General features: G+C 42.1%; 1 protein-coding gene across 3 annotated transcripts; it reads right to left on the bottom strand.

Moving 5' to 3' along the window:
- Nucleotides 1-11: 11 nt before the first annotated feature.
- Nucleotides 12-26233, bottom strand: IL17RA (interleukin 17 receptor A). 3 transcript variants are annotated; one of them, XM_065855973.2, is made up of 13 exons: nucleotides 26024-26233; nucleotides 15684-15708; nucleotides 12448-12594; nucleotides 11109-11233; nucleotides 9925-10051; nucleotides 7803-7850; nucleotides 7552-7709; nucleotides 6309-6386; nucleotides 5797-5872; nucleotides 5697-5711; nucleotides 4754-4855; nucleotides 3641-3682; nucleotides 12-3063 (listed from the first exon to the last, which is right to left on the bottom strand). In XM_065855973.2, exons 1-13 carry the CDS (start codon nucleotides 26150-26152, stop codon nucleotides 1550-1552), a joined length of 2586 nt encoding a protein of 861 aa, XP_065712045.2. In that variant the 5' UTR covers nucleotides 26153-26233; the 3' UTR covers nucleotides 12-1549. The 3 variants fall into 3 exon arrangements, with proteins under 3 accessions (XP_065712045.2, XP_065712052.2, XP_065712059.2); XM_065855980.2 differs by having other exon boundaries at nucleotides 12-3060; XM_065855987.2 differs by lacking the exon at nucleotides 4754-4855.
- Nucleotides 26234-27934: the final 1701 nt, after the last annotated feature.

The following is a 27934-nucleotide window of genomic DNA, read 5'->3' as shown; positions in this document are numbered from 1 at the left end:
GCGGACATGAGTAAATATATCCAAAAGTATTCTTTTAATTTAAGGAATAAAACACAAGTTATAAACAAATAAAATTATAAAATATACATAATACAATATTGGTTGCAAGTCAAAAGAGCAGATTATCTTCTAAGATACCAGATTTTTAAAAAGTCAAAGTAAAATTCTCTTAACATTTTTTTGACAAGTAAACTTAGGACAGGAAGATGACAAGCTTGTCTGGACAAAAGAAGGAGGCCTGGATGTATTTACATCTCACAAGCTGTTACCCAGAGGGCTGGACTGCAGAAACCATGATAAATAGGATAAATACCAGCCTTGACTAGTCCACTACCCAGTTAGAGTCACATGGGCCAACATGCAATCACTTGCAGTGAACCATTTGTTATAGCGCATCAAGCCCAATCTTTTAAAAACACTGGAAATGATAGAGTTTCCATTACTGCTCCTGGAAGATGAACCCCTTAGTCTATTCAGTTTTTTACAATGGTTAGTCTGGACTACCTGTGCTTGAGTTTCCAGCCACGTAAGTACATCTTAGACCCATTTCAGGTCAGCCTCCCCAACTCAGTTATGATATTCACTCTAAAATGGCAGCTGCTGAAGCTACACTTTTTTCCCCTCCAAAAGAGTCTTTGATTTCCATAAATTGTGTGACACTACCTAGATCTTCAGTCCAAGTCTTCTTGGTGCTATGATGTTCAAAAGCAAACAGCAGCATGTTATAGAATACACTAGACTCCCCTGATTCAGTAATTCTGTGTCCAATTGCAGATTCTTATAATTGTATAATAAACCCAAATCCCATTTTCTGGTCCTTTATCCCTTTCCCCCTGCTTCCTCCTATTGCTGGTTTTCAAGAACGTATCCTCTAGTAGCCAGGTAGGGAGAGTTATGAAGACATCCCTAATTGGAAGTTTATCCCACTTAACTGCTCAGTTATTCCACTTGATTTCTGAATGGCCATGGAAATGTAGTTGCCAATGAATGAATGAGTGTCAAAAGAAAAAAATCTCCAGATACATGTATCAACCAGGTAAAGACAACCATAAAGTAGCTGAAGTTTAGACAGCCATAACGTAGCTGAAGTTTAAGGCACACATATTTAACATAGCATTTACAACAAAATATTTAAAATGGCAATGTAAATTTTGCCATGTTATCTAAAACTATTTTACAAAAAAACCCTGGCCATGACTTTTATCCAGTGCAACAGAACCAGTATTTTGAAGGCACAAGTGGATGAGCCATGTTAATTTTTCTGCCATCCGTCAGCGAGGATGCAATGTGATACATTTCCCCAAGGAACAGAACTACTGCCTGTTCTCTCACAGGGGTGGCTGATATTTGTTGCTTCTCTCCACAGAGATGGGAAGCAACATTACCAGTCAGTGGGGCAACCCTGCCTCCTAGCAGCAGACAGGAAGATCCCACCAGTAAGTCAATTACAATACAAGGACGAGGATGGTGTTGGAAATGCAGTTTCAGCACTGTGTGTTGTACCATCTTCCATCTCTGTGTTTCAAATAGAGCAGGTCCAAGATAGAGCCTAACAGTCCTCCAAAGGTTGGCCAATGTCCATCACCTCCACTCGATACCCCCAGTCAGAGCTTTGCTGAATGTCCTGGAGAAATAGCTGCTGCTGGAGGCTCTTCAGACTGTTCAGGACCTCTGGAGAGAGTTCATGGAAGACTGCCTGTCCTTCCTGATCCTCCTCTTCCTCTTCTTCTTCCTCCTCCTCCACAAGGTCATCAGGAGGCAGAGGAGAACATCTAGAGATGTAGCCTTGGTCTGACTGCACTGACTGTCTTTGGTCTTTGTTTTGGTCATCAAAGACCAACTGGTGTTGCTTGTCAGCCTCCTCTTGGCAGAGAGATGGCTCTGAAGGAATGACACTCTGCTGATAAAGAGAGTACATGAGACCATTCAGATGGTGCCTGAGTTCACCTGAGAGGTTTGTAGGACTCTCATCATCTATTACTGAAACTTCAGACTCATCACGGAGAATGATATCATTCCTCATTGGAAAACTTGTCTCCAGAAGAGGAATTCCTACCATACAATCCTCATTACTCAGCACATGATGACTGAGTATATCTCCATCTTCCATAGAAGAGACTGGCTCCACCACCTGAACTAGAGGAGCCTCATCCATAGTAAGGATCATAGTCTGAGAAGTTGGATCTCCACACGGATTAAGCTGAGGTTGCAGTTTACAGCCTCTACTTTCACCTTCATGCATGTGGAGGTTGATGACACAACAGCAGTTAGGGTCAGGCTCCCGCAGGTGAAGTTGGTGTTTCACAATTCCACCTGGTTCACTTAGCAATGAATCCACCTGGCTCTCTTTGCTTAGGGACTGCAACTCTTCATCATTATCCACACAGATAGTTTCACTCTCAAACCAGTCTGGGTGCTCCATCTGCCAGTTCTTGAACTTCTGTACTGCCTCTTTCAACTTCCTCCCGCTAGGGGTATCGATGTAATTTTCAGCTGTGATTTCCTGGATTCGATGGATGCGCCCAGGTTCAAACTTCTCCAAGTCCTGAATCCGAAAATAAATATCCTCAAACTTGTCCATCAGCTGGTACCTGGATGTGACATTGAACACGTCAGGTATATCTTTCTCACTACTAATCCCCTCAAAATAGCAGACTATGTACATTCCAAAACAGGCTGGCTTCTTGAAATCCGGCAGGATCAAATTCAAGGCAGGGGTGAACAGGTCTCCCATTGGCTTTTGCTGATCTTGCTTGAGACACACAGGCTCACTCCCAAGCATGGCCTGCCATTTTGCCTGGGTGCCCCGCGAACATAAGATGATGATCTTTGAAGACAGGTCTTCCATTTCCTTCTTCTGTCGAGTAAGCCAGGGTAATGGCCCTAACTCTGAGATGTTTTGATCTTCTAGCAGATCTAAGGCTACAGCAGTGCCACAAACTGTCATCAGAAATTCAGCAAACTTCAGCACCACATCCACGTATAGCAGGTGATCAGCAGAGTATACAATCCAAACCTTTCGGGGCTTCAAGGGTGGGAGAGGAAGGTCGGTATATGGTGCTGCTGAAAGACAGAAAAATATTCATCCCGGTCACATTCCCAAAATTGCAATGGTGCAAGTCAGCAGCAATCAACACAGGAGAATATTAACAAAAGGTTCTGGCATCTCCCAGTTTTGAAGCTATTACAGCAACATCTCATTGCCTAAATTTAATAAGAAAGACCAGACAGTGGAGCTCTGATTTATAATAATGCCTGGATGGTTCATGAAATTTCACCACACAAAAATAATACAGCAGCTTCAAGAGGCTTGTACATGCAGCTATATTCTCTTGCTGGAGAGCTGAGTGCATCCACAAAAATCTCCTATTGCTATGGCTTGAACAATTAGCAAAGGTTCTTTTGCCAGTACAGCCGCAGCTTGGCCAAAAGCCTCACCACTTTACAATGCAATCATCTCCCATCTCCCAAATGTGGCATTTCAACTTCTGTCTTCTCTGTCCAAGACTGTTGGATATTAAAAACTTTTTGAGAAGCACCTACAGAGAAGTAGAGCCTATGAGAGCACCTTCTGGACAATTCTGCGAGACTTTCAGAATGCATTACATGTGCTTGGTAAAACAGAGGCAGGACATCTTACCAGTTTGTAAGTCATTGTGGCTGCGTTTCCCTCGTCGGTGTCCTGGAAGAGAAACAAAGTCACTATCAGTTCTGAAAACACAAAATAAGATTAAACACTTAAAAAAGACACCACCTTCCAAAGACTAGGTTAAAAAAAAATCTTTAACTGTGCAGGGCTAAAACCATGGGGAGGGAGAAGCCTAATTAAAAAAAACCCTAAATGAATAAAGACTCTTCTACAGCCAATTTTGCCATGTACTTCACCACATTTTTTCCTTTGAGAGGAGAAGGAATGCACTCAAAACCAATTTTCTTCACCTTCCCCAGATCTGGTCAGCCTCAAGAAGTATAGAATCTCCAACTGGTTCTACTACCTCTCCTGAAGGAAAAGAGGCTTTTTTAAAAGATAGCTTTTTCTTAAGAGGCTTCTCTGAAGAGGCAACTACAATATCCCTAGCTATACTCTATAGACCTTTGATGTTAAGAAATCTCCCAAAAGATTTCCAATTGCTCCTCTCAAGTAAAAACAAACCGACTAAAACCACAAACAAACCCCCCCAACCAAGCGAGTTGCACAGTTGCCCTTTAATAACTGCTTCATGGTTGCAGCACAGAAGTCCTAAAGTATCTGATTTTCCAACCAGCTCAATGTCAACCTCTGCTCTGTTTTTCTTTTGTCTTAATTAAAAAACATTACTTGGCTCAAAATAGTTTAAAAATGATTTTTGTAGAGACTTTGGGGGACAGAGGAAAGGCTACAGTGTAGACAAACAGGAAGCTCCTGTCCTGCAAAACTCTTATTTAGTGCAGGAGAAAAAGAAATGGAAAAGATATCTGTAGCAATATGCAGGAAACAAAGGGCTGAACTATGAAGTTCCTTTTTCCCCTTCATGAGCTCTGAAGCACTATGAAAACAGAATATCAGACAGCATAAAGCTTTATTTAAGTAGGTGGATGGTATTAGGATGTTACAAGTCTCATGATGTAAAACAGAAGAAGGTGTTTACACAGGCGTTATCTTGGTGGCAAGATATCAGAACAGCAAGGAAGAAAACAGCAATAGGAATAGGTACAGAAGTAGGAAAAAATTATAGTTTTAGCAATGAGTCTTCCTAGCTGGTATGAATCTTACCCGCTCGTTTTTTGGTCATACAAATCACACCTGCTATGACTGATCCCACCAGTAACACACAGATCCCAGTGATACACCAGTAGAGCCATATAATCATATCACCTGCAGTACAAAAATAGCACTCAGACATTGCTTTACACAAATAAGAGTTTCACCAAACAACAGCAGTTTCTTGAGCAGCAGGGGCCAAAGGAGGACGACCCTGGCTCTGCCCAAAACCACGGACAGTTCAGCACTTCCTCCTTACAACATACCAGTCACTTCTCAAAATAAATTCCTGCTTTCATGATGATGCTCTACACCATAAATTTGCTCCAACAAAGAACCATATGTGCAGCACTCTGCAAACATAGATCAATAACCTTCCTCTAAACATCAGTGTTTATCTAGCTTTGACAGGCATGCCACCCATGGGCTGCCTGTTCATGTAATCCATCTTAAAAAAAAAAAAAAAAATCACCATTTTGGGTGATTATTTTTTTCTTTTTTAAATCTTGGGCAAATTAGCTCCTTACAGGTGTTGTTGAAGCCAAAAAAAGATGTCAAATCGTTATGCACATGATTTATCTTGACATTCATAAAAATGAATATATGCAAGCTATTATCTCCAAAAGCTGCTTTATAATATGCAAATTTTTTAACACTGAGCAAAGTGACAGAAAGTATTTTATATTAAGACTCTTCTTGTCAAAACTGTTTCTCAAAGAATTTTATGCAAGTGAAGTATCTCTAAAAAAATTGCTCTTTAAGGTTCACACTGCATACAAATACTTGCCTCATTAAATCATGGTGAAGTAACTCTTAACACAATTCATTCTGAATTCAGTCTTATATGGGGACATTTTCTGCCCATCGGGTCATTCCCAGAGAGGATCATTTGTTATTCTATAGGACAGGAAAAGAGCAGCAAAGAAAGTTTCAGGGTATTGGAAGAACTTCTTACCTGATGGGTCTGTACCTGCAAAAAGACAAGAGTAACATTGAAAATTCAGCTCTCATCTGTAAGACAATGGGGATCTAATTTACAGAAAAGCAGTTCTCACTTGGAGCTGGTGAACATGGGATGAAAGTGGAGTGTCTCATACAGTCTGTGCCACAGTTTGCAAAGAATGGCTGAATCTGCAGCGGAAATAAATTCAGAAAACAGAAGCTACTCTTAAAACCATTTTTTTTCCTCTGCTTTACTTTCCCCTTGCCTCTGTGTTCCCTGTATTTTAGCACAGGGACACAGAATTCCCATTTCACTTCAGAAAACAAGATTTATCAAGAATTCTTGGATTGTACATTAAGAAGGCAGTGAGCTCCTGAGGTTGCACATCTGCCATTCCCACTCCATAGTCTGACTTGGCAACCCTGTGGTAAGGAAAAGCCACTGTCTACAGAGAATACCTGTATAAAAGAGTTGTTCTTGCAGCCATAATAATGATTTCCATGATACAGGTGATTAGCGATTAGCCAGTCGCAGAACAAAACACCGCAAAACCCCATAACACTCCTAAGCTGCTCCTTGCCTTGTTGGTGAAGGAAGGACACAAGGACAACAGTGAGATCCTACCTGTATTTTGTAGTTGCAGCAAGCTCTTATGTTCTTCTCTATTTTGATTGTGACATTCACTTGCTGTTGCAGTCCACCCTGCAGAAACCAGATGAGAGTTAAAAGGGAAGGAAGAAAATTGCACGAAAGCAAGAAAAAAGACAAGCGGTTCACATGATAATATGGAGTGGTCTAAAGAAGTAGGTTTTTTTTTTTTTTAAAAAAAAAAGAAGCCCAGAGAGAACAAAATGGATAAACGGTCTGACCACCATCACTGCAGGAGTCCTGTGTGACAGATATGATAATACAATCAAGACAGCAGGCTAATATTGCACAGGTAACAGGAAACAATCAAGGATGTACATTTTGTAACTTCACGTGTTAACTTAAACTTATGGTTTCTTAACAATGTAAATGTCTTCAGTGATTTAATGTGTAAACATTAACAAGCTTCCTCGTTTAATTAAAAAACGCTGTCAACGCTGCTGCTTCTGACAGTAGAACAGACAGATATGTTGTCCTTGTTACTGGTTGTATACAATAATGTATAATGACAATCTAAATATATTCTTCATAATGATTAGCAAATACATACTCCAAAATCTGGCATATTCCCCTCTGCCAGGGAAACACGGACACAGCTGTGCCAGTGATAACACATATTAGTGCATGCAGTACTAATGGTTTCGAGTGTGGAAGGAATGGAAAGATCAAGCAAACTGAATGCCAATATATCTGCCCTCCCCCAAGGAAGGGTGGGACTGGTATCAAATATTCAGTGTTTTTCCTCCCTTAGATGCCTGAAGTGGAACATTTCTTATTGCACAAGACGCTCTGGATCTACTTTGAGCTTCTCAACAATATAGGCTGTATGACTTACAGGAATTGAAACATTGTTACAAACCCACTAATTTTTGATTTAAAAATTTTAATTAACACCCCCAAACTATCACATTTGATAAACTACTTCAATGATTTATTGAAACTCTGCACCAAATACCAAGTTTTGGTTTTCTCTGCAGACGTTTACAGACTGCTCGGTGCATTATTAAACCTCTTTCTGACCTTTTATCAACCAAATTCCTGAAATAAAGTTCCCTTTTCCAAAGATAATTAAAAATCTGTGAAAAGAATTCCTTGAAAATTGCTGTACAAGTGCATTTGTTACATCTCCTACGGCATGGCTCCATCTCCTTGTTTAGCAACTGTTAAAGAAATCTTTGTCTAAATTACCACAGATAATATAATTTATTAAAGCAATTACCTCAGTGAAATCACGTGTGATCATTTTACACTTCTTCTCATTCAAGAAACTGGCCACATGAATTTGGTACCGGGCTGACTCCATCCATGGGTTAAAGCTGACAAGCAGAGTTGTATCATCTAGAATTTTACCTTGAATCTTGGGCTCCCACAAACTGCCTGTAAGTAGTGCAGATATTCCCAAGTTTCTCAATTGTCAGAAATATTTAAACAGGGCACCCATGTCTACATAACCCGAACAAAAATTTTTACCTGTTTTTATACATGGGATGGTTCTTTTCATTAGAGAGTCCTTGCAGTCTGCAAGAAAGACCATCAGTGACTAGTCAGAAACATTGTACTTCCATTTAAGAAAAACACTCATTTTCTTATCAGAAGCCAGACACCTAGCTAAGCCCTCCTTGATGATCAGAAACCTTTGTTCCAAAGCAGTAGCAAAATTCTGCAGCAGAATAGTATTGGCTTCCAATGTAAAAATAGCCCCTCCACTGACTTTATGGAAAGTTTGTTTTTGTTTTGTTTTGTTTTTCTTTTTCCCAGAACAGAAACATTTAGTAAGAAGAGACTAAAAACATACAATACTATCATAACAGTAATACATGACAACCTTTGCTAATGTAAGACTTGTGCAGAGAGGGTCATAGCAGAATTAAAACTTCATATTGATCTCTTGACTTTGAGAGTGCCACAGCAGTAGATTCCTCCAAAATCATTCTGCCCCAGGAAAACTAGGAGGTTGGAATCTTTCTTCATCCCCAAACACTCTTCCACATTTATAATTCTCCTTGCTTCATTTAGCAGATTGGCGCTGCTCTTTGGGACTTTCTTCAGAGTCAAATCTAGAGTTACATATTCATCATTTAGTAATGTGGTATTTACAAGTCTCAGTGTACATTAAGTCTCTCCTCCAGGGTTTGGACACAAAGGAAAAGGAACAACTCACTGCTTAAACAGCTGAAAGGAAACATTGCATATCTATAATTTCTGACTTTCAAAGTTGCAAAATACATAGTGTCACTGCAATTCACATGTGAGCTCTAATCAGCAAAGCTCCCTGCAACTGCTGAGTCTGACACAGTGCACTAGGTTTCTGAAGAACAGTGGAGAATAAAAGCCAGAAATTTCTCAGTATGACCAGGTATAAGAAAGGATAAGAGGGCTGAAAACCAAGTCCATCCCTCTCCTTTTCCAGGTTGCATTGACTGAAAAACCACATACTTTGCTATTTTATAACTACAAAGTCAGGTTGACAACTGTAAGCAAGTTAAGAAAATTATGAACCAGTTTTCAAGCTTTATTGAAGCGCCAGATATTTACAAACTAGTCAGTGCAGCCAGAGGGCAGTGCATATGCTCAGCATCTTCAGGGAAAACAACAAAAGTTCTTTTTAGTTATATGAAAATTTTCATACACACGAGAAAAGGTCAGGTACGCAGGTCTATCAAGCTTCTTGGTAAATTATGCCTAACTGTGCCTTTGAAATCAAACTTCACCTGTCTAAATTTAATATTAGAAGCTAAACTTTACTCTTGATTTGAAAATACTATGCTGTACTTCCATCTTCCACAAGCAGAGAAGCAACTTTGAAAGATTTAAAATTAAGTAAAAGCTACAGCGATAGTCTACAAAGAGCATGAAAGGTTACTCTACGGCCCCATTTGTGTCTGCTCCAGTGATGAACATGTCAGCAACAAAAATCCAGGAAACATAACTTAGTTTCAAACAGAGGGGCACTTACACTAGTTTTCAGGTTTCATTATGAATTGCTCTTTAGCCACAGGTGTAGCAGAATTCTTGACAAGATACAAATGCAGTTTCTCGGAAATCAGAGGCCTAAGTCCAAGACTTTGTCTGGCTTTCTGAAGAGCATTTAAATTTTTTTATACAAATATCTTCCACATAGGAACTACAGTGAACCAGAAGCAAAGAGTCTGCCCTTCACAAAATAGTCCCTCAACCTGTACCTTATTACAAGCAGAGATTTGACACACTACTGGATGCAGGATCCCAGAAACAAGGATAGTGACTTGTAGCACAAATGATACGTGCACTTTGGATATATACTGCAGGGGTACTGCACATAAGGCTAGCACCATGGACTTTCTCAACAGTAATATTGAGAAAGGGCAACAGTTTTTTATAATATTGTCATCGTATTGCCAAGCTTTCTCACATTTCATGGCTTTGTTCTGGGGAAAAAACCAAACCAAACCAAACAAATAAAATCAACACCACACATATACGAACCCAAACAAACAAAACCAACAAAAAAACCTCAAACAAACCAAACCCAATCAAAAACCCGAGAAACCCAACAACAGGTCTACAAAGCATCACAGTCCTAAGCTCAAGGCCTAACTAGAGCATCTCCTACCAGGCATTGTGAGAGATGTGGACTTGCAATTGTAGTCTCCAGGTACACCCAGTTTGGGCAGGTGGTAGACAGTCACTTGATAAGTCTGGCCAGGTTCCACTTCAAAACGGTCAAAAGTGAAATTCCACTGAAAACAAAACATATTCACAAGAACTTAACACTAGAATGTTGTCCTATAAACACACTGAAATAAATGGTTGACTTGGTCCTGTTCCACTGTGTTTCCTCATCTCATATGACCCTTCTTCTGAAGCTTGACTATGAAAAAAAAAAAAAAGGAACTCAGGGGTACTAAATGTACCAATCTCTTGATCTATCTCAGGATCTTGTTTGGAATGAGTAAAGCACAGTTATTTCTTGGGATCTCTGATGCCAAACAACCATGTGGAGTTCCCACATATTTACATTCTGAATTGAAAGGAGATAAGGCTAAAATATGCAGTTTTGAGACTGAAACTCTAGTCTAGTATGAATCTTGCAGTGCTGTGCAAGTACTAAGCATTTGGAATTGCACTTTGACATACATAGCTCTGTACCTGGCCACTCCACAAATTTTAAAATCTATACTGTTTTCCACATATCAGCAATGCTGTGGAAATTCTGGGAGAGGCACTGGCTTCAGATGGTCAGCCAACTATGACCCAGTTCTGCATGGTAAGGAACAAATTCCAGATTCTTGTTGTTCATAAAGGGCGCTGTGGATGCTTAGCATTTTTCTGATGAGTTTCCTAGACTGAGTGCAACATGAAGGACCACCCCCAAGGTTGGTGCTTTCCTCCATAGCAAAAGAGTACAAGAAAGAAGTGGAAGTAAAAGGAAGGGTTGAGTTAAAAAGAAGGCTATAAATGCCATGGCTGCCAAGCAGAATGCAAAAACTTCTACAATTATTTCCTTTAAGCAACATCCAGAATGATGACGTGTTAGGCACTGGAAGCACCAATTTGTAAAACCTGAAGGATGAGAAGAGTGAAAGAGAAACCAAGATAAGCAAGCAGCTTATACACAGTTACACACAAGTGTAAAACAAACTGGAAATGACATAATATCTGAAGCCGAGTATCTTGATTGTTTTATTGACTTTTCTAACGGGCTGTACTTTTTAATCAATAACCTTGTTGTATGATAGTGAAAGCAGTAACAATCCCATGGACTAGAGGCAGTAGTTTAGAGCCCTTTGCACTCACCCGGCCTCCATCTGGACGGACCTGAAGTGTCAAGTTGTTCTGAAAGTCAAACTGGGCGCAGATCTGTTGATTGCTGCTCACTTGCATCACAGCCAGCTCTGCCCCTCGGAGATAGCGGATGCTAGCTGCAGGGACAGGGACAGAGAGAGATGTCTTTTCCTGTCATCTGCATGTGTAGAGGTTGCAAGTACCCCAGACATTACCACCGTGCCTGGTCTTGTCACAGCCTTACTCCTTTGAAGTGCTGGGGAATCACAACACAAAGATAACTGGCCATGAAAAAGTGAGCGTGCAAGGCTGACTAACTGCACTTTCAGCTTAAAGGTCATCCTGCATGGCAAGAGCTCCATCTGTGCAAATGAAGGGGCAGAATAGAAGGCAGCTTCATTATTCCAGACATCCTGGCAGTTCCACAGGTTCAGTGTTGTGTTTAGCTCTGCCTCTCAAGGCTGCTTCATGCAGTTTGGGCACCAGAGCAAATATGCTTTTATTTTGGTACAATTCCACCGAGAAAGTTTATAACCATAGTTACACAAAACAACTGGGTTACCTGTGTCACACCTACTTCTACACTACTGTAGCACTAGTACAGCACTGAGATAATAACCCTACACAGTTCTCAGACACAGGGCTCGCAGCAGGAAGAAATGAATGTGTTTAATTCTGTCTTGAATCAGTGCAAAATCATGGACAAGAGTATGCAAGGGAAACATATGCAAACAAAAAATAATCCAAAATATCTGGAGACTGGAAAAACTTGATTTACTGGTACTCATTTGAACTTCAACAAGGAGACAATTATTCCTTTATCAAGACATATCTGTGTATAGGAAACCTAAGTTACAAGGACTAGATTACCCAGATGGAAGGAACTTGCACTGGGTTAACAGCACATAAGCTATTGGTGCTCTCTCGAATTAATTCTCATTTTTTCAGTTCACAGATGTAATTCCCCTGCACAAGACTGCTGCAGTCATTACTATGCCTTGAAAAAACGGCAATGCTTGCAGTGCAAATCTTCATCCTCTCATTGCCATGGTAAAGGTGTGACTAGCTTCATTCCATTTTTATCCGCTTCTCCCATTTTAAGAGTCATTATCCCACAGCAGTGGAAACATTTTAAATTCTTGAATACCAGCACACCCAAAGCCTTGATTCAGTCACCAAGAAAAACATCCCTCAAAGCAAACAAAATGAAGCAGCCAAACCCCCAAATTTCAAAGCTTCACTTTCATGACTAGATCAATAAAAGATTTCAAGTCATAACTCTCCTCCCTGTCCTTACCAGATCACACCTAATTCCTCTGCTCCATGTCCACATTAAACAACCACAACTTACCATCAGTGGCCACTTTCCATTCTATCCGAATCACAGGGAGGAGGTCTCCATCCATCTGATGGAAAACATCAGAAGAGACATGAAGACTGCTTGGTGCAGAAGGAGTCCACATGGGAACCCGCACCCAGCTCTCCTCCATGCAGGTACCTGCCCAGCAAACAAAAGCAGCCATTTAGGTCTGCCCTTTGGATCAAGGTTACTCAGAGAGCAAAACTGGGTGACAGTCTGCTCAACAGTTCAGAAAGAAAGTTTTCAGCAAGCAAATACTTTATAAATTACCTGTAATATTCTGAACTCATTCTAGAAACTTACACTTTCCCTTTCCTTAAAATCCATTAGTAATTATCACAATAAATGCAGTCAGGTTAAACAGGTCAAGTAAGGTTACTCAAGATCTCCTGCAGCAAGTTCATACCTTGCTGCTGAAAACGGCTAGTTAGAAGACTAGCACTAATTTCTAACTTTGCAATGATAACAAGTCTGTCAGACACCCTTTCCTAAATTAATGAGCTCTCTGGACAGAAAAATAATTTATGCTAGTCAATATAGTGTTAGAGAAAACTGGTCCTGTAATCTCATCAGAAAATGAAATCAGGTATGACAGGCATTAGACAGACATGATCTACTTAGACTTTTGTAAGACATTTGACTTACCAGAGCATATTAAAAATAGCTCTGCTGAATATCAGTGAAGCACAAATGCAAGAAGAACTAGGGTGACAAATCAAGGAGTGGCAAGTGGGAAATTATTACTGTTCAAATGTTTTAAATAGCACTGTGGGGGTGAGCGTAAGCCAAATGCAATGCATTTTTCTAAAAAAGATCAATCTAGAAGTAAAGGATGATAGAGCACATGATAACTGTCCGACCTGGGGGCAGGGGAAGGCAGATCTGTCAATAAAAACAAATCTGAGGCACTTTGTATACTGGACCTATTCAGACGAAATATTTCTTGACACACTGTAATACACATGTAAGCACACATAGCGTAGGCCATATTTACCTAATGAGAACTTATGATGGTATTTATTTACAACAGCACTGCTGAAAAACTAGCAGAAAAAATACTGAATGTGAGCTTTGTCATGCAATCTATGAATCTTATGAATAGGCTAGTGTGATTACTGAATATAGCAAAAAAGAGGGGGGAAAAAAAGAAGTCAGATGATTATACAGCATTTGGAGAGAGCTGTACGATATTCTTTAGGTATTTGTTGCATCCACACCAAATCATTAATATTGAAAAGAGAACAATGAAGAGCAAGAGAATAAATCTGTAGGCTGAACTCCTCAAAAGCAAAACGTGCTTTGCTACCAGTTTCAGCTGATAGAAATCAACACTGCTAATGGAAGACTGCTCTCTTGGCTACATTTTCCACATTTTCAAACTATCATAGGGCTGTGGGATAATTTGGTTCATAAAAATGATCTGTCAAACAAAGATTTCTCCATTTCCTTGGTGGGCTGCTCAGGGAAGAAGCTCAGCCTGCAGGCTCATCACTGCTGGCATGGCCCTGAGGGGAGCCGTAGCAGGGACATGGGTAGGAGCAGCACTTTTTCTCCAGCAGTTCATTGTGACACAGGGTACAATCAGCCCCCCCCACCCCCACTGAAGTACACTTTCAGTGATGGGAACAGTGGAAAGTGCGCACTCTCCCTTCTTGTGATAGCATGGTTTTAGGCTTAGGAAGTAATTGGACAATCCTCAAATGCTCATTCTATCAAAAAATATCTCTAGAAAACCTGGTAAGATTAAATACCTTTCAGAAAAGAGCATACTAAGCACTAAAAAAAAAAAAAAAAAAAAAATTCCCCTAGAGCAGGAAACCAAAACAAGATCATAAAGCAGAATTTAAACCAAATATTCAAATAAGGCAGTATTTTATAGGCTGAGGGAGCTGGGTCTCTTTAGCTTGGAGCAGAAAAGACTGAGGGGTGACCTAATTAATGTTTACAAATATATAAAGGGTAAGTGTCACAAGGATGGAGCCAAGCTCTTTTTTGGTGACAACCAATGATAGGACAAGGGGTAATGGGTTCAAACTGGAACACAAAAGGTTCCACTTAAATTTGAGAAGAAACTCCTTTTCAGTGAGGGTGACAGAGCACTGGAACAGGCTGCCCAGGGGGGTTGTGGAGTCTCCTACTCTGGAGACATTCAAGACCCGCCTGGATACATTTCTATGTAGCCTCATTTAAGTGTTGCTGCTCCGGCAGGGGGATTGGACTAGATGATCTCTTGAGGTCCCTTCCAATCCCTAACATTCTGTGATTCTGTAATGGTGAAGCTGCAGTCTAGCTTAGCTGTGTTGTCAAGCTGTATTCCAATGGCCATCTTCCAATAGGAAATATAATCCAATCCAATCCCACCCAAGCCTTCTCCTGCCAAAAAAAGTTTAAAATCTGGTTATTTTCAACATAGTCATCTCACTGATCTTGCATGCCAAGCATGGCTACAAAAAACAACTTGTGCCAGTACGATACAGGGCTGGGCACTGAGGCAGAAATGAGCCTGCCTAGAAAAACAACTGCAAAGAAAGGCCAAGGAGTTCTGCAATGCCATCCAGATGCCTCCATGGACCAAACAGATAAATGCAGAATGTTCTCCTTTTTTTTTTTTTTTTAAAGAACATTACCCATAACTATACTAAAGTGTTCCAGATGCACGCAATTGGTACAGCTTGACCACTTACACCTGATATGTCCAATATATTTATTCAATGGGACTTACAGTAACTCCGGTTTCCTTTTCCAATTCATAGAATAATAGAATAATTTAGGTTAGAAGAGACCTTTAGGATCATTGAGTTAATTCATTCGACTTTATGTCAAGTAATTTATACTAATTGCTCTCAGCTGCATTGCTTTATGCCCCTTTTAAAATTCTACTTTATACATTAATTTTTCATCCTGGATATAATAGCTTATAATGAACATTTACTAACAAACTTGTCCTAAAATTCCCATTTCTTTAAAAACTGACCATCTCAGCTTTAAATGGAAACTACCCCCTCAACTCCACCCTGAAAAAGACTTAACTTCCCATTCCTCTTTTAGCTGAAGCTGATTATGGATCAAACTGAAAACTCTCAATGAAGGCATGATAGCAGTGCTTCACTTTACATCTCTCCGATTCCAGCAGGAAGAACTTACTGTATCAACCCAGTTAAAAAAAACAAACCAAACCAAAACCTGCATGACCTAATGAGAAAATTGCAAAGAAAAAAATTACTTACTATTTCTTACATGGCAGTTTAAATCCTGTGGAGAGAAAGACACAAGAATATTAGTCTCAGAATAGAAACTGGATTAACAGTAATTTGCTTCTGCTTGGTGGCAGGAGAGGGGCAGGAAGAAAACAATTCAGTGAATAGCAACACGTACAAACTAGAAGAATTAACAATCAGAAAAAATTGCACAAAGTTGTTAATCAGAAAACAAAAGGACACAGGGCATGAAACCTGTGCATGCCTGAACTGTGTACGTGACAGCAGTAGTTGCAATAATAGAAAGAAATTGGAGAGGAAAAAATGCAAGCTGATGATAGTATAAACCTTCCAAAACCCAGACTGTGAAAACAGAAACCAGTGTGACGTGCAGGATTGCTTGAAGTAGATGTGTATGGTTTTTAAACACTAATGCTTCAAGTTACTGCTGCCCAGCAATGACCCTGCTGGTAATGCTTGCAAAGTGTAAGCCCATCAGACTGAAAGCATGAGCTCTCTGCAGCCAAGCTTCCCGCTGAAGCACTGGGCTACGTGCTGCCTTGTGCAGGGCGCTACCGTTCATCTGATGTTTGGGTTCAAAAGCACCACACAATGACACTCTACAAACTCAAATTGGATTGACGACTAGTGGCACACAGTGATGAATAGTCCTGTACTGCCTGAACAGAAAGGTTGCATCAGTTGTGGCTGGTCTTTTTCCTGATGCCTCATAAGAAGCTGGCAAGGGATAAGACAACATTTAGGAAGTACCAGGCCTTTAAGTAGGAAATGGTGATTTCTGCTTTCTAGAAATATATTTAAGAAAAAAAAGAGTCGAAATTTGCTTCTTTCATATTAAGGATAAAGATGTCCTGAACATAAAGAAGCCACCAGGAATTACGTCAGCACCGCCTGGTTTCCCCCAGGTATGTTTTGTTTATACTGGAAGACCCCACAGTCACCAGGAAAAAGCATGGCAGTTTGCTTGGTTAATGTCATGCAAAATCCTACTGATAAGGAAGTCTGAAGTTTTCACTGACTTAGTAAATCAAGATGCGGGCTAGGTGCCCTATGCCTTGGCATATAAACATGAATATTGTCACCCTGTTGCCACAATATAATTAATTCCAGTAGGGGAGGCAAGGCAGCAGGTTTTTAATCTCTCTGCAACCATTAAGGTCAGCTCCAAGTATATTTGGGGCTGAGATTATTAACGCTGTGTAGCCATAGCTATCCAAGGTTTTATTTACATTTTCAGGGGTGGATGCTTAAAAAAGCCAACTGTGCCTTGTCGGTAGTGAACATGCTCTCCAGCGTGGCATGGAAAGCTCAAGTTTCACAATCACTGAGCTGGCATTAGACAGCCTCACTGCCGGAGGCGGAACCCTAATGCCTTCACTTCCATCACAGCACCACAGCCTGTCCTGTGCTGGCACACGCATGTGTGTGACCATACAGGCACCTGGCTACAGCTTGAACCCAATTCCAGGGGAAGAAGGGAGCTCAGCTGTGAACCACACCGTTTGCATATCTGCACCTCTGCTCATGCTTGTACATGAGAGGTTGGAACAAACACTCTGGGCACCGCCCTGTCACTGCTGGCTTTTGTCTGCTTGTGACAAGACAGAACTACATCCTGCCTTTGAAGGAGCCCTTGTGAAAGCAAAACATCACATCAATTAATAAGTTTTTTATTGATTATAAATACACATACAAGCTGTGCTGAACAGCCAGTCTTAAGGATGAGCAGAGTTCTACTGACCATGAAAATATACTTCCGACATTAATGCTCGCGTCAGCTAATGCATCTGTGTTCCTACAAACCTTGTGGGAAAGCAAGAAGATTCAGCATTAGGGTGCTCATGTTTATAAAGCCTGAAAATCTCTTCCAGGCTTTTGCTACAGAAGTCAAAACATTACACAGGCATAAATCCAGTCTTCAGATACCCTTCACAAGAAACACATCCACACTCCAATAAGCAGTACCAAAAACGTACACAAGGTACAGATAAATTGAAAAAGGTTCAGTGCAACACCCAAGTAATATTGACCAACTTTATTATCACTTTGTAAACATTTCAGTCAAACAAAGGAATCTGCCTAATTGGCCGGCCTGAACTTCTAAATATACACAAATTATATAACACTGCCTGAGAACTGAACTTTGGTGAAGAATTGTCTTCCTAACAGACAGCTAGCAACGTTGCATTTTCAAAATGAAATCAACTTTGGTGCAACATCCCACAGTCAGAACAAAGATTCTGATTACTTTTCACTGTTAAACAAAGTTTCTTTTATAAATGAGGAGGGAAGGGGGATAAACAGTGTCCTTTCTCCTCTTAGCCCCAGATATTAGCAGCTCAGCTGCAGAAACAACCTGCCTTCCCCCTTATCTTCGGATCTTCTCGAAGTTTTCAACTCACTTCTGGATTCCCAGCCTCACTGCTAGGCTGAAGCACTAACAACTCTGGAAACACGCAAACAGGGTCTTGCTAGACATCAGTCTTGGGATAAGAAGCCCCAAAAGCTGTGTAGCAGTGCCCTGCATGGGCCAGAGCAGCTCTAACATAGCCAAGAGCTATATAAATCTATGAATTTAATGTCAATAAGTAATAACAAGAGGTACTTTTCACTATTTTTCTTGTACTCAAAAGGTCAAACCAGACACAATGAGGGGAATTAACTTTATCACTTTGAATAAATACAATTTAGTCTGAACTGTGCTTTCACAATTATACTACACCTAATTATTGCAGACAAATATCCAGACAAATCCTCCACTAAGTACTTAGATCCTGCTGGACTGAAGAAAAACTGGTTACAAGTGTAGTTAATAAAACTGTTGGTACAACTTTGTACCTCCTAAATCAGGTTTCATTCCCTCTCACACCAGAACACTCTCATGGAGCATCCTCAACCTAAATTATTTGATAATGGGGAAAAAACCTAGACAGCAAGCAAGCAAACACTGATTAAATCAAACCAAAACTAGCTACACTACAATAACTAAAAAAAAAAACCAAAACCAAAAAACCAAACATATAAATTGTAACTACCAGAATGGAACAGCAGATTAAGCTATGAAAAAAATTACTCCTAACACTTAAAATGCTTAATTAGACTTTCTTAGGTAGATTATTTAGCCTGACAATACCCTTTGCATAAACAGGTGCAGGGGTTTTGGCTGGAATGGAGTTAATTTTCTTCACAGCAGCTGGTATGGTGCTATATTCTAAATTTGTGACCAAAACAGTGTTGATAAAACAGGAATGTTTTAGTTATTACCGAACAGTGCTTACACAGCATCAAGGCCTTTTATGCTTCTTGTACTAACCCCCCCCAAGCAGGTAGGCTGGGGGCACACAACAATTCGGGAGGGGACACAAGTGGGACAGCTGACTCCAGCTGACTAAAGTGATATAGCCCTGACCATATGACGTTGTGAGTGGCAATTAAAGCTGGGGAGAAAGGACAAAAGGGAGACATTTGGAGTTACAGTGTTTGTCTTCCCAAGTATCTGTTACATGGTATGAAGCCCTGCTTCCCTGAAGGTGGCTAAACATCTGCCTGCCAATGGAAATCAATGCCTTATTTCACTTTGCTTGCATGCACGGTTTTTGCTTTACCTATTAATCTGTCTTTATTTCAATACAGAGGTTTCTTCGCTTTTGCCCTCCAATTCTCTCCCCATCCCAGTGAGGAGAGACAGTGGCTTTGTGGGGTTGAGCTGCTGGCCTGGGTGAGCCCACAACAGGCAACAAAAATAATTGGCTACTAACCATGTTTTGTGTGTAATTAAATGATTTCTGTTAAAACTATCACTTCATATTCCATAATTTTGTCCTTGCGCTGTTGCAGTCATTAGTAATTATTGTAAATTGCACCATGATAAAGCTCTTATATAAATTATAAGGCCTTATTTGCCTTAAGAGCAGCAACATCTGCTTTCATTTGAACACTGGTGTTTCATTTGTTTATTAGCAGATAAGATGTGGTTAAATGAGGAGGTGCTGCATTTCCCCTTTTTTGTTTTATGATCAATATGATTATTGAACCAGCACAGCATATAAATAGATTCTCCTTTCCTCCAGGTCTATTTCCCCAGGTAAAGTGTTTGCAGTGATGTTTCCAGCATCAACTAGGCTGTGCCCTTTCTGATGTTCATGGAGAAGACAAGAGCTTAATCAGGAACCATCAACTGATTGGTAAGGATTCAGAACTGACTGTGTTGGAGTGTTGTAAGCTGCCATCAGTCAGTCAAGAATTTAGCAGGTTTACCACAAGGGAGGGGGAAGGATTCTCCCACCGCATGGCAGCTTGTACCAACTCAATTGTTTTCCCATTCCCTTCCAAGTTGCCAAAGTGCTACAGGGATGACCTAACAGTCTCAAATGAACAATTAATCCAGCCAGGAAGTCCTTGCTATTGGCATAAGGAAGCAAAGGTAGCAAAAGGAGAAGATAAAGCCACAATGCAAGCAGAGATACAGCAATCCCAAAGGATACCCAGAAAGCCCATCACCATTCAAATAATATATATATTTTTTTGCATACTGCCCAGGTGAACTGGACTGGGCTGCAGCTGAGGTCATACTTTCATACCAGGGAAGTGTAACTCCAGAGAATGCCATGCAAAAGCCAGGAAGCAGTTAAAGAAAAGACAAGTCAGTTTTGCAACAAAGTCAGTCAACCACTTCCAGACTTGCACTGGCTACCTCCTCAGCGCCAAGGGGAATACTTGCTGGTTTTCCTTTGTAAAATTCCAACCAATCCAAAATGTTATCTGATGCACTGGGTCACTCAGAGTGCATTAACAAAGCTGTGGTCAGCAGAAGTACTTAACCCAGTTTCCCTACTTGAGCAAGCACAATTTTAAAGGCACAACAGAAATAAAATTACAGTGATGGTCGTTTCTGCTTGCCCACATAAAGCCAGCAGCGTTTTAAGAAGTGTTGGCAGAACTGAAGCATATGGCTGTGTCTGCACACAACAGACAAGTGGACAAATAGGAAGAGAAGAAATGACACTGAAGAGCTCTGCAGAAAAGCTGAAGATGGAGCCCACAGCCAGGCAACATGATCTGCACATTATTATAGAAGAAGGCGCTCAAACTGAGATGCTCTCTTCTCACCAGGTTTCTATTGCCTTTCAGGTCCAACAAGAACAGCTACAGACAAGGGAGGCATAAGTATGAGAGCAAGATGATTGTGAGGTGATGCCTGAAACTATTAGCAGCAGAAGATGACAGGCACAGTCAACTCTTCATGTTTATTTGCCATATTTTCACAGAAAGCTACGCAACAGTTTATTTCACTTTTTTTTTTTTTCCCCAAGATTTTTCTCGCTTTCAACACCAAAAAAGAACAGACCACATTCCACGGAGAATCACATGAATAAAAGGGAAACTGATTAACAGCACCATGCCATGCCAATTCAATTAAATTAATAGGAAGCCAAGATTTCCCAGCAGCACACTGTGGTAACGAGCAAGAAATTGCCATGAGCTGGGCAAGCATCCAGTTTTCTTTTAAAGAGCAGCTGCTGAATGGGAAAGGCTCCAGCTTTCCAAAATCTCCTTCTCACCTATGAGCCGTTCTATGTATCTTCTGAGGTCTGGCCCATATGAAGTTTACTACAGCTTTCCTTTCTTGATTCCTTCGTTAAAAGAAGCAGAGATCACTAGGACATGGACACATCACACGAATAACTGCTAAAAGATGATTGTTTTAAGGCTGATAGGAAGCAACCATCTTCTACAAAATTGTTTTGACTTTTTAAGCACTTTTCTCTATAGTTTCTAAGTTTTTCTCTTGCCCTTATACGAAGTCTCAGCAAAATCAAATCCGAACTCAAAAGTTAAAGTTTTTTCACAAAAATCAGTTTTAAAGTTTTCTTTATTGTATTTCGGTAGTTTTGATCAATAATCCTTTCGATGCTGAAGTTTGGTAGTTTTGATCACTAATTGTTTTTGTTCCAAGAAGTCCAGAAATATTTTAGCAGCACTAAGTGGGACCACAGTTTATGGCACAGGTGTCAAACACATGGCCTGCAGGCTGAATTTGGCCCTCCACCTTGTTTTATCTGGCCTGGCACCTTGTTTCTACCTGGCGGCAGTGCCAAGCTCCTTGTCCTCAGGTTCCTGCCAGCACTGGCCACATGTGTATCATGTGTGACACGTGTTATACTGCAGGAGCAGGGAACAGTGGGAACTGCGGCCACAGCTACAGGAGAGCGGTGAGCCTGTGTAAGAAGAGTAATAGGTGACACTGATGGGGACACTAGTGACTGCCTTGGGCATTGAAAGACAAGACAGACAAGAATTACAAGGGGTGGGGGGGCTGTGTGCTTAAAAGGTTACTCTCAATTGGGCAAACATTTCATTTAATTTTTTAATAAATCAGCCAGACATGCAAACTTTAGGAATTATATGTTATTTTTAAAAGTATCTGTAAAAAGATATTTTGTAACCAGCAGCCAGGGTCCCACTCATGAATTCTGCATTGTTTTCCACGGATACGGGCAGATCTGTGGTCCAGCAGTGGTGGCCATGCTTGCGTGATGACATGCTAATGTCATTTAATAATATTTCATTTAATAACAGAAAGGCTCTGGGGCATGAGCAGTAGTTAGATACAGTCCTGGCCACTTGCTAAAATTCATGTATCTGGCTAATTTATCAAATGAAACATCACTGCCCAGTTGGGAATACCCCTTTAAGGGGGGATGGCTTGAGCAGATGGGGTAAGAAGGAAAGTGTGGGCTAGGATTTGTTACGGTGAAATAAAGCAAATGTCTCAATGGGGGAGAGGGCGCACGTGTGGTAGTGGAATAAGGATAATGCTCCTCATGGTGGGGGCTAATAAAGGAGAATATCAGTAGGCATGTCCACCCCTGAAGGAACATTCTCCTTATTCCACCACGGAAGAACGAGGAGAATGTTCATGGTGGGGAACAGCACTAAGGATAATACCACTGCCCAAGGTGGTTTGAACAAAAGGTGAGCCTCTGTGAGGGGACCTGAATATTATCTAACCTGGTCCTAAAGGACATCTTGGTCTTTTACTTAAGTGGCACACCATACATCTTTGGTGAAACAATCTGAATCCCAAAATGTCGAGTAAAATTGATGCAGAAGGAAGGCAATTTAATGACAGAAGGGAAAGTGAATACATGTTTGTGTTTCAAGGAAAAGAACAGTGTGCCTTTTGTGTTATGAGACAGTGCCAGTGATAAAGGAGTACAATGTACAAAACCACATGGCAAACACAAGGCCCATGGGCTGAGTCCTGAAATTACATTCAGCCCTTTGAAGGCAACCATGAAGCCGATGTGGCCTCAGGCAAAAATGAATTTGACACCCCTGGTTTATGGTAACATCCAACACAGCAAAAAAATGTCACAGAGAGGAATGAGAAAAGTCAGTCAATAGGGAAGGCCAAATGAACACATTTGTAAAGGAGGATCAGGAAGAGTCTTCCTCACATGTACCACCATGGCTTATCTTCATAAGAGATGTTACATCAGATCTTCTCCAGAGACTTGTAGTGAATAACCATCAAGCTAGAAAGACAAATTTCAAAGACCAAACCACATACACCTATTCAGCCCCTTAAAGATGGCTGGGTTATAAACACTGCATTCCTCCAGGACACTGTGGCATGCTGTGCAGTGTAACAGTTACGGCCCAGTGACTCAATGTAGTGATTAAACACTTGATGGTGAACAACCAGATGGGTATTTAAACTGTGGGATGTTTTTCCCCTGTGCATGGAAAAAAAGTCATCCTGAACTCCACCTCCCTGCAGATGACATATTCAAATAATAGCTACTGGAAGGAACTAGATTTGCAGCTGTGCTATTCAGTCTTTCAGCTGAGCAGGTTTGATTGAGTGCTGATGAATAAGGCCCATTAAGTGCATTTGTTGGCATTTTAATACGACAAGCTGTTAACGAGCATTTAGTTTTACTTTCGCAACTTACAGGTGTCTACCGATACCGGTATGACACTTTCCCTCCATCACTCCATCTTCAAAACAGCCTCTGCCACATGAGAGTTATGCTGAAAAAAACTGCTGTTGCTCACTGTGAGCTACTCTGAAGCCCAGGGACAGCAGCACGAGTGTAGTGGGTTAGAAAAAGGAAGTGGGTCTCACCAACCCTGCTCAGCAACAGCTTCTCTTTTGAACCACACAACAGTCACTCATTGGAAGGGTTACTGAATCATCCTCTGAAAACAGTGTGACCACCAGAAAGAGAAGGGGAAACCGTTTTCAACTGTCATAACTTCAGTTGATGATACTTTTTCCTATATGTGTCAGCAGCTTCACAATTGCTTCTGAAAAGGCTGCTCACAGGCTTAAGCCAACTCATTTTTCTAAGCCTGCCTGCATTTTAGAAAACAGCTTATCGAAAGAAAAGGCTAAAGTAGCAGGCTTACACATTCACTGAACTATGAGCACACCCAGAGTGCAGGGTAACACATTTCCTCAGTGAAAGTTGGTGAGGTACTGGTGAAACACTCACTGAGTTACTGTGGTTCACATTCGCTAAAAAAAAAAGCCAAGCATCCAAGGACTCTCAGAAACTCTCTGCTATATTGATCTCTAGCTCTGTGTGACTAGCAATGTTTGGGATACTCACAGTTATGTTAGATGCTTAAGCAATATTATAACGTCTTCTTTCCCCTTTACCAAGATTTTGCATTTCGTAACTTCACAATGTCTAACCTAAAGTATAATTGCAGAAGTGAACTGTTTTCTTGGGGTATTTTTAAAAATAGGAGCGAAAGCAGCAGAGCAGAGATCAGGTAAAACAGGGGTAATTATACGGTCAAACATTAGAAAAGGAGACAGAATAGACAAAGAATAGGAAACACATGCAGGAAAAGATTACAGAAGCTTTCATCCCAAAGGACACATCTTGGTTTACATACATCTATAGCTACATTTGTTTAACTGTCTTTGCTAGATTGCTGAGAATGCATCATGACATGTAAAACTTTCCTGCTTAAAAGATAGCTGCCCATTATTCTGTTCATGCATGCACTGCTATTATTAACAGAAATAAAAAAGTAAAAACAGATCTCCTCCCCCTTCCACACACTCTTTGCATGTATCTTAGATGAAAAAAACAAAACCAAAACACCCTACAAACAAAAAACCCCAAACAAAACGCCAAACAAAACTGAAACAAACCCCCGAAATTCCCAGGGAGACACCAGCTAGGGGTTTGTACTTCAGTCTGCTAAAGTTAGCTCAGGTTGGTTAATTCACTTTTTATATAGACAACACATCTGCAGCTCTCAGTCTATATCCTCTTTGACTAGGTTTGCAGGGAGAAGAAACCAAAACCTGCCTTTTCAAAATTTCAAGTACACATAATGTTTGTTTACCTACTCCTTCAGCAGAGACACCCTGCTGCCTGCCCAAAACCCCCTAGCTGGAAGGAACAGGTTAAAACATTTAAGACATTAAGCAACCTCAGCTATTAGCAAAGACTCACATCCTGCTCAGTAATTTTCATGCAGTTTTAGGAACTTTCAGCCCCAATCATGGCCCCTCACAGATGTCAGTGACAGGCATTTCCTGGCAGCCATCACACGGCCAGGCTGATTCTGCCGTACTGAAAAATTCTGGTTTAGCGTTACACGAATGCAGCTGTGCACTGTGTACAGTTGCTTTGATACACACAGTCCACACCAACCACAACCAAGCTCCTTAAACCCCTACAAGAACAATCACCAGTCCTTAACTGAGCAAGGCAGCGTGGACGTGAAGATGAGGTGACCAGCAGGGCCATAACGGCCACGGGCTTTGGACCGGCCGAGGGCACCCGCTGCCAGCTGAGAGCCGGGCAGGGGTCCCGTCCGCGGTCACCTCCTGCTTGCCCGGGCAGTCCCTTCCCACGTCCAGACGCCGCTTCGGACCGGCGCTCGCCGCCAGCGAGAGCGCCCTGGACAGCGGCTCTGCCCGCCGGGACCGTCTGTGGACGCTGCTGCCCGGGAGGGAGCGGGACGGTCCCAGGCCTCGGCCGGAGGCATCGCGCCCGTCAAGCCCTTTCCCAGGCGAGTGGGACTACGCTGACCCCCGGCCCTCCACCAGGGAATCCGCTCCCTCACCCCAACTTTCTGGCCGCCCCCCGCCTCTGTCCCGCCGGCTCCCCGTCCCTGTCCGAGGCCGCGCGGAGACGGCCACGCGTGGGACCCGCGGCACACCATAGTAAGCGGGAAACCCCCACTTCCCCAGCCCTGCCGCCGGGCCCGGCTCGCTGCGGGCACCGCGGGAACGCCACCAACCCCGTGCCCGGCTCCAGCACTTGCCGCCCGGCCGGCGATCACCGAACTCCCGCTGCTCTCAACGCCGCCGCGCTTACCGGCTGGGAGCAGGTGAAGGGCGGCGCGGCGCCCAGCAGCAGCCGCAGGGCCGCGGCGGTGGGCGAGGCAGAGAAGACGAGAAGGAGCAGCAGGGGCAGAAGCAACCGCCGCGGCCCCGCGCCCGCCATGACCCTGCCACCACCAGGGCCTCGGGGCTTCCGGGCTCCGACCTGGGCGCGGGGCGGTGCCCGCCCTCACCTGAGGAGGAGCCGGGGCGGGACTGAGGCGGGGCAGTGGGCAGGATTTCCCCGACCACAACGGGCCGTTGCGCCCGTTGTTTTGTGAGGGGGGGGGTGCGGCAGTGAGGAGCGGGCAGGCGGCAGCCGCCTCATCCTCCTCCGCCCGGTTCAGGTTGTTGTGAAGCCCGAGTGAGTCCCGATGGTTGCGGCCCTGCTAGAGGCTGCAGCCCCGCTAGAGGCTGCTTTGTGGGCAGAGGTCGGGGTCAAGGAGCCCAACCTGGTTTTACCCGGGATTTGTCTCTGCATTCAGCAGTGTGCGAAGGGGTGCTCCAGATCTGCATGCTTGTCTTCCCCAGTGTGCTCTCTCGTTTGGGTAAATACCATAAGTATTAAAAATCAACAGCAGCAGCAGCCGTCTGCAACTACCCAATAAAAAGCATTATAGGTCTATACCGTATTTTCCCTGTTGGGGGCCTATTCTAAATGCATCTAATGCACAGGAGGCTGTGCAAACCTTTTGCTCGTTCCTGATGCTCACCACATTTCAGCTGTCTCACAGGTTTCACACTGTTCTTTGCACTGCAGGACACCCACAACCAGCTTTCACCTGTGTTGTTTTTTTTTTTTTCCCCCTGTGGTTTTCACGTCATGATTTTCACAAAAAGCCGTAGCCCGGCCTGGGAGAGCTCGGCCAGGTTTCCCGCTCAGTGAGGTTATGAGCAAAACTGGACCGCTTGCTGGTCTTTGACTGACAGCTGAGAGCATGACAGTTTCAGACGGTTTTGTGGCGACAAATGTTCAACTGAGGGTTGGTCTGAGTCTGGAGATAATGAAGTATCTGGTGATCGGTCTCACACGCTGATGACATCCACAGGTTTTAATCACCTCCTGGGTTTTGCCATTTTGTGACACCACTAAGTGATAGCGGCAGCAAAGCCTGCAGTTCTCACATCTGCATGCAAGGCAGGAAAAAAAAATATACACACATAACTGAAAAAAAAAAAATTTTTTTTCTTTAGACTCTATTTTGCTCACCGTTATACCAACACACTTGGAGTACACTATGATTTATAGTGCTGCAACAGGAAATACAGTGCTCAGCTGGCACTGCAGTGTAATTGCTTGATAAACACAACAGAATAAATTTGATTGAAGTAAATGTGTGGTATGTTACTTATTATTGTCCCATTAGCTTTATTGCTTATGTATGTAACAAGTACACCGTATTTAGGCTGTGGGCAGTCATATTTTGATGCATATGCTTGGTAAAAAAAAAAAATAAAGAAGAATCCTATGGAGAAAATGTTCTGTGTGGTTAGGCATGAGTCACACTTTGGACATCATGACATGGCAGAATTTCTGTAGTGACAACAGTACAAAGCGTGGTTGGATTTCGCAAGTTACTCTTTAACGGGGCAGGCTGTGACTGTCCAAGATTGTTCTGCAGGTCCTTAAATACACAAGAGAGCCAATGAACGGCAGTGATGAGACTGGTGAAGGGAAATAAGGGTCTGCAGGAAACTGTCTTATTTTTCAGCCACTGCTGAGGGAAGGGAGCAATGTCAAAGGAGTTCTGATACCACTTACAATATTAAACAAATCTGGACATTGTTTAGAAATTTATTAGCAATTTTAAAATAACATCATTCCTTAGATAAAAATGCAATCTTACAGGAATATACATTTGTCCCACACAGAGATGACCCTATAGCTCACTGGCGGGCCATTCGC

This window comes from Patagioenas fasciata, chromosome 1, assembly GCF_037038585.1.
Source record: "Patagioenas fasciata isolate bPatFas1 chromosome 1, bPatFas1.hap1, whole genome shotgun sequence".
Lineage (NCBI taxonomy): Eukaryota > Metazoa > Chordata > Aves > Columbiformes > Columbidae > Patagioenas > Patagioenas fasciata.
This window is presented reverse-complemented; position numbering and strand designations above follow the sequence as displayed.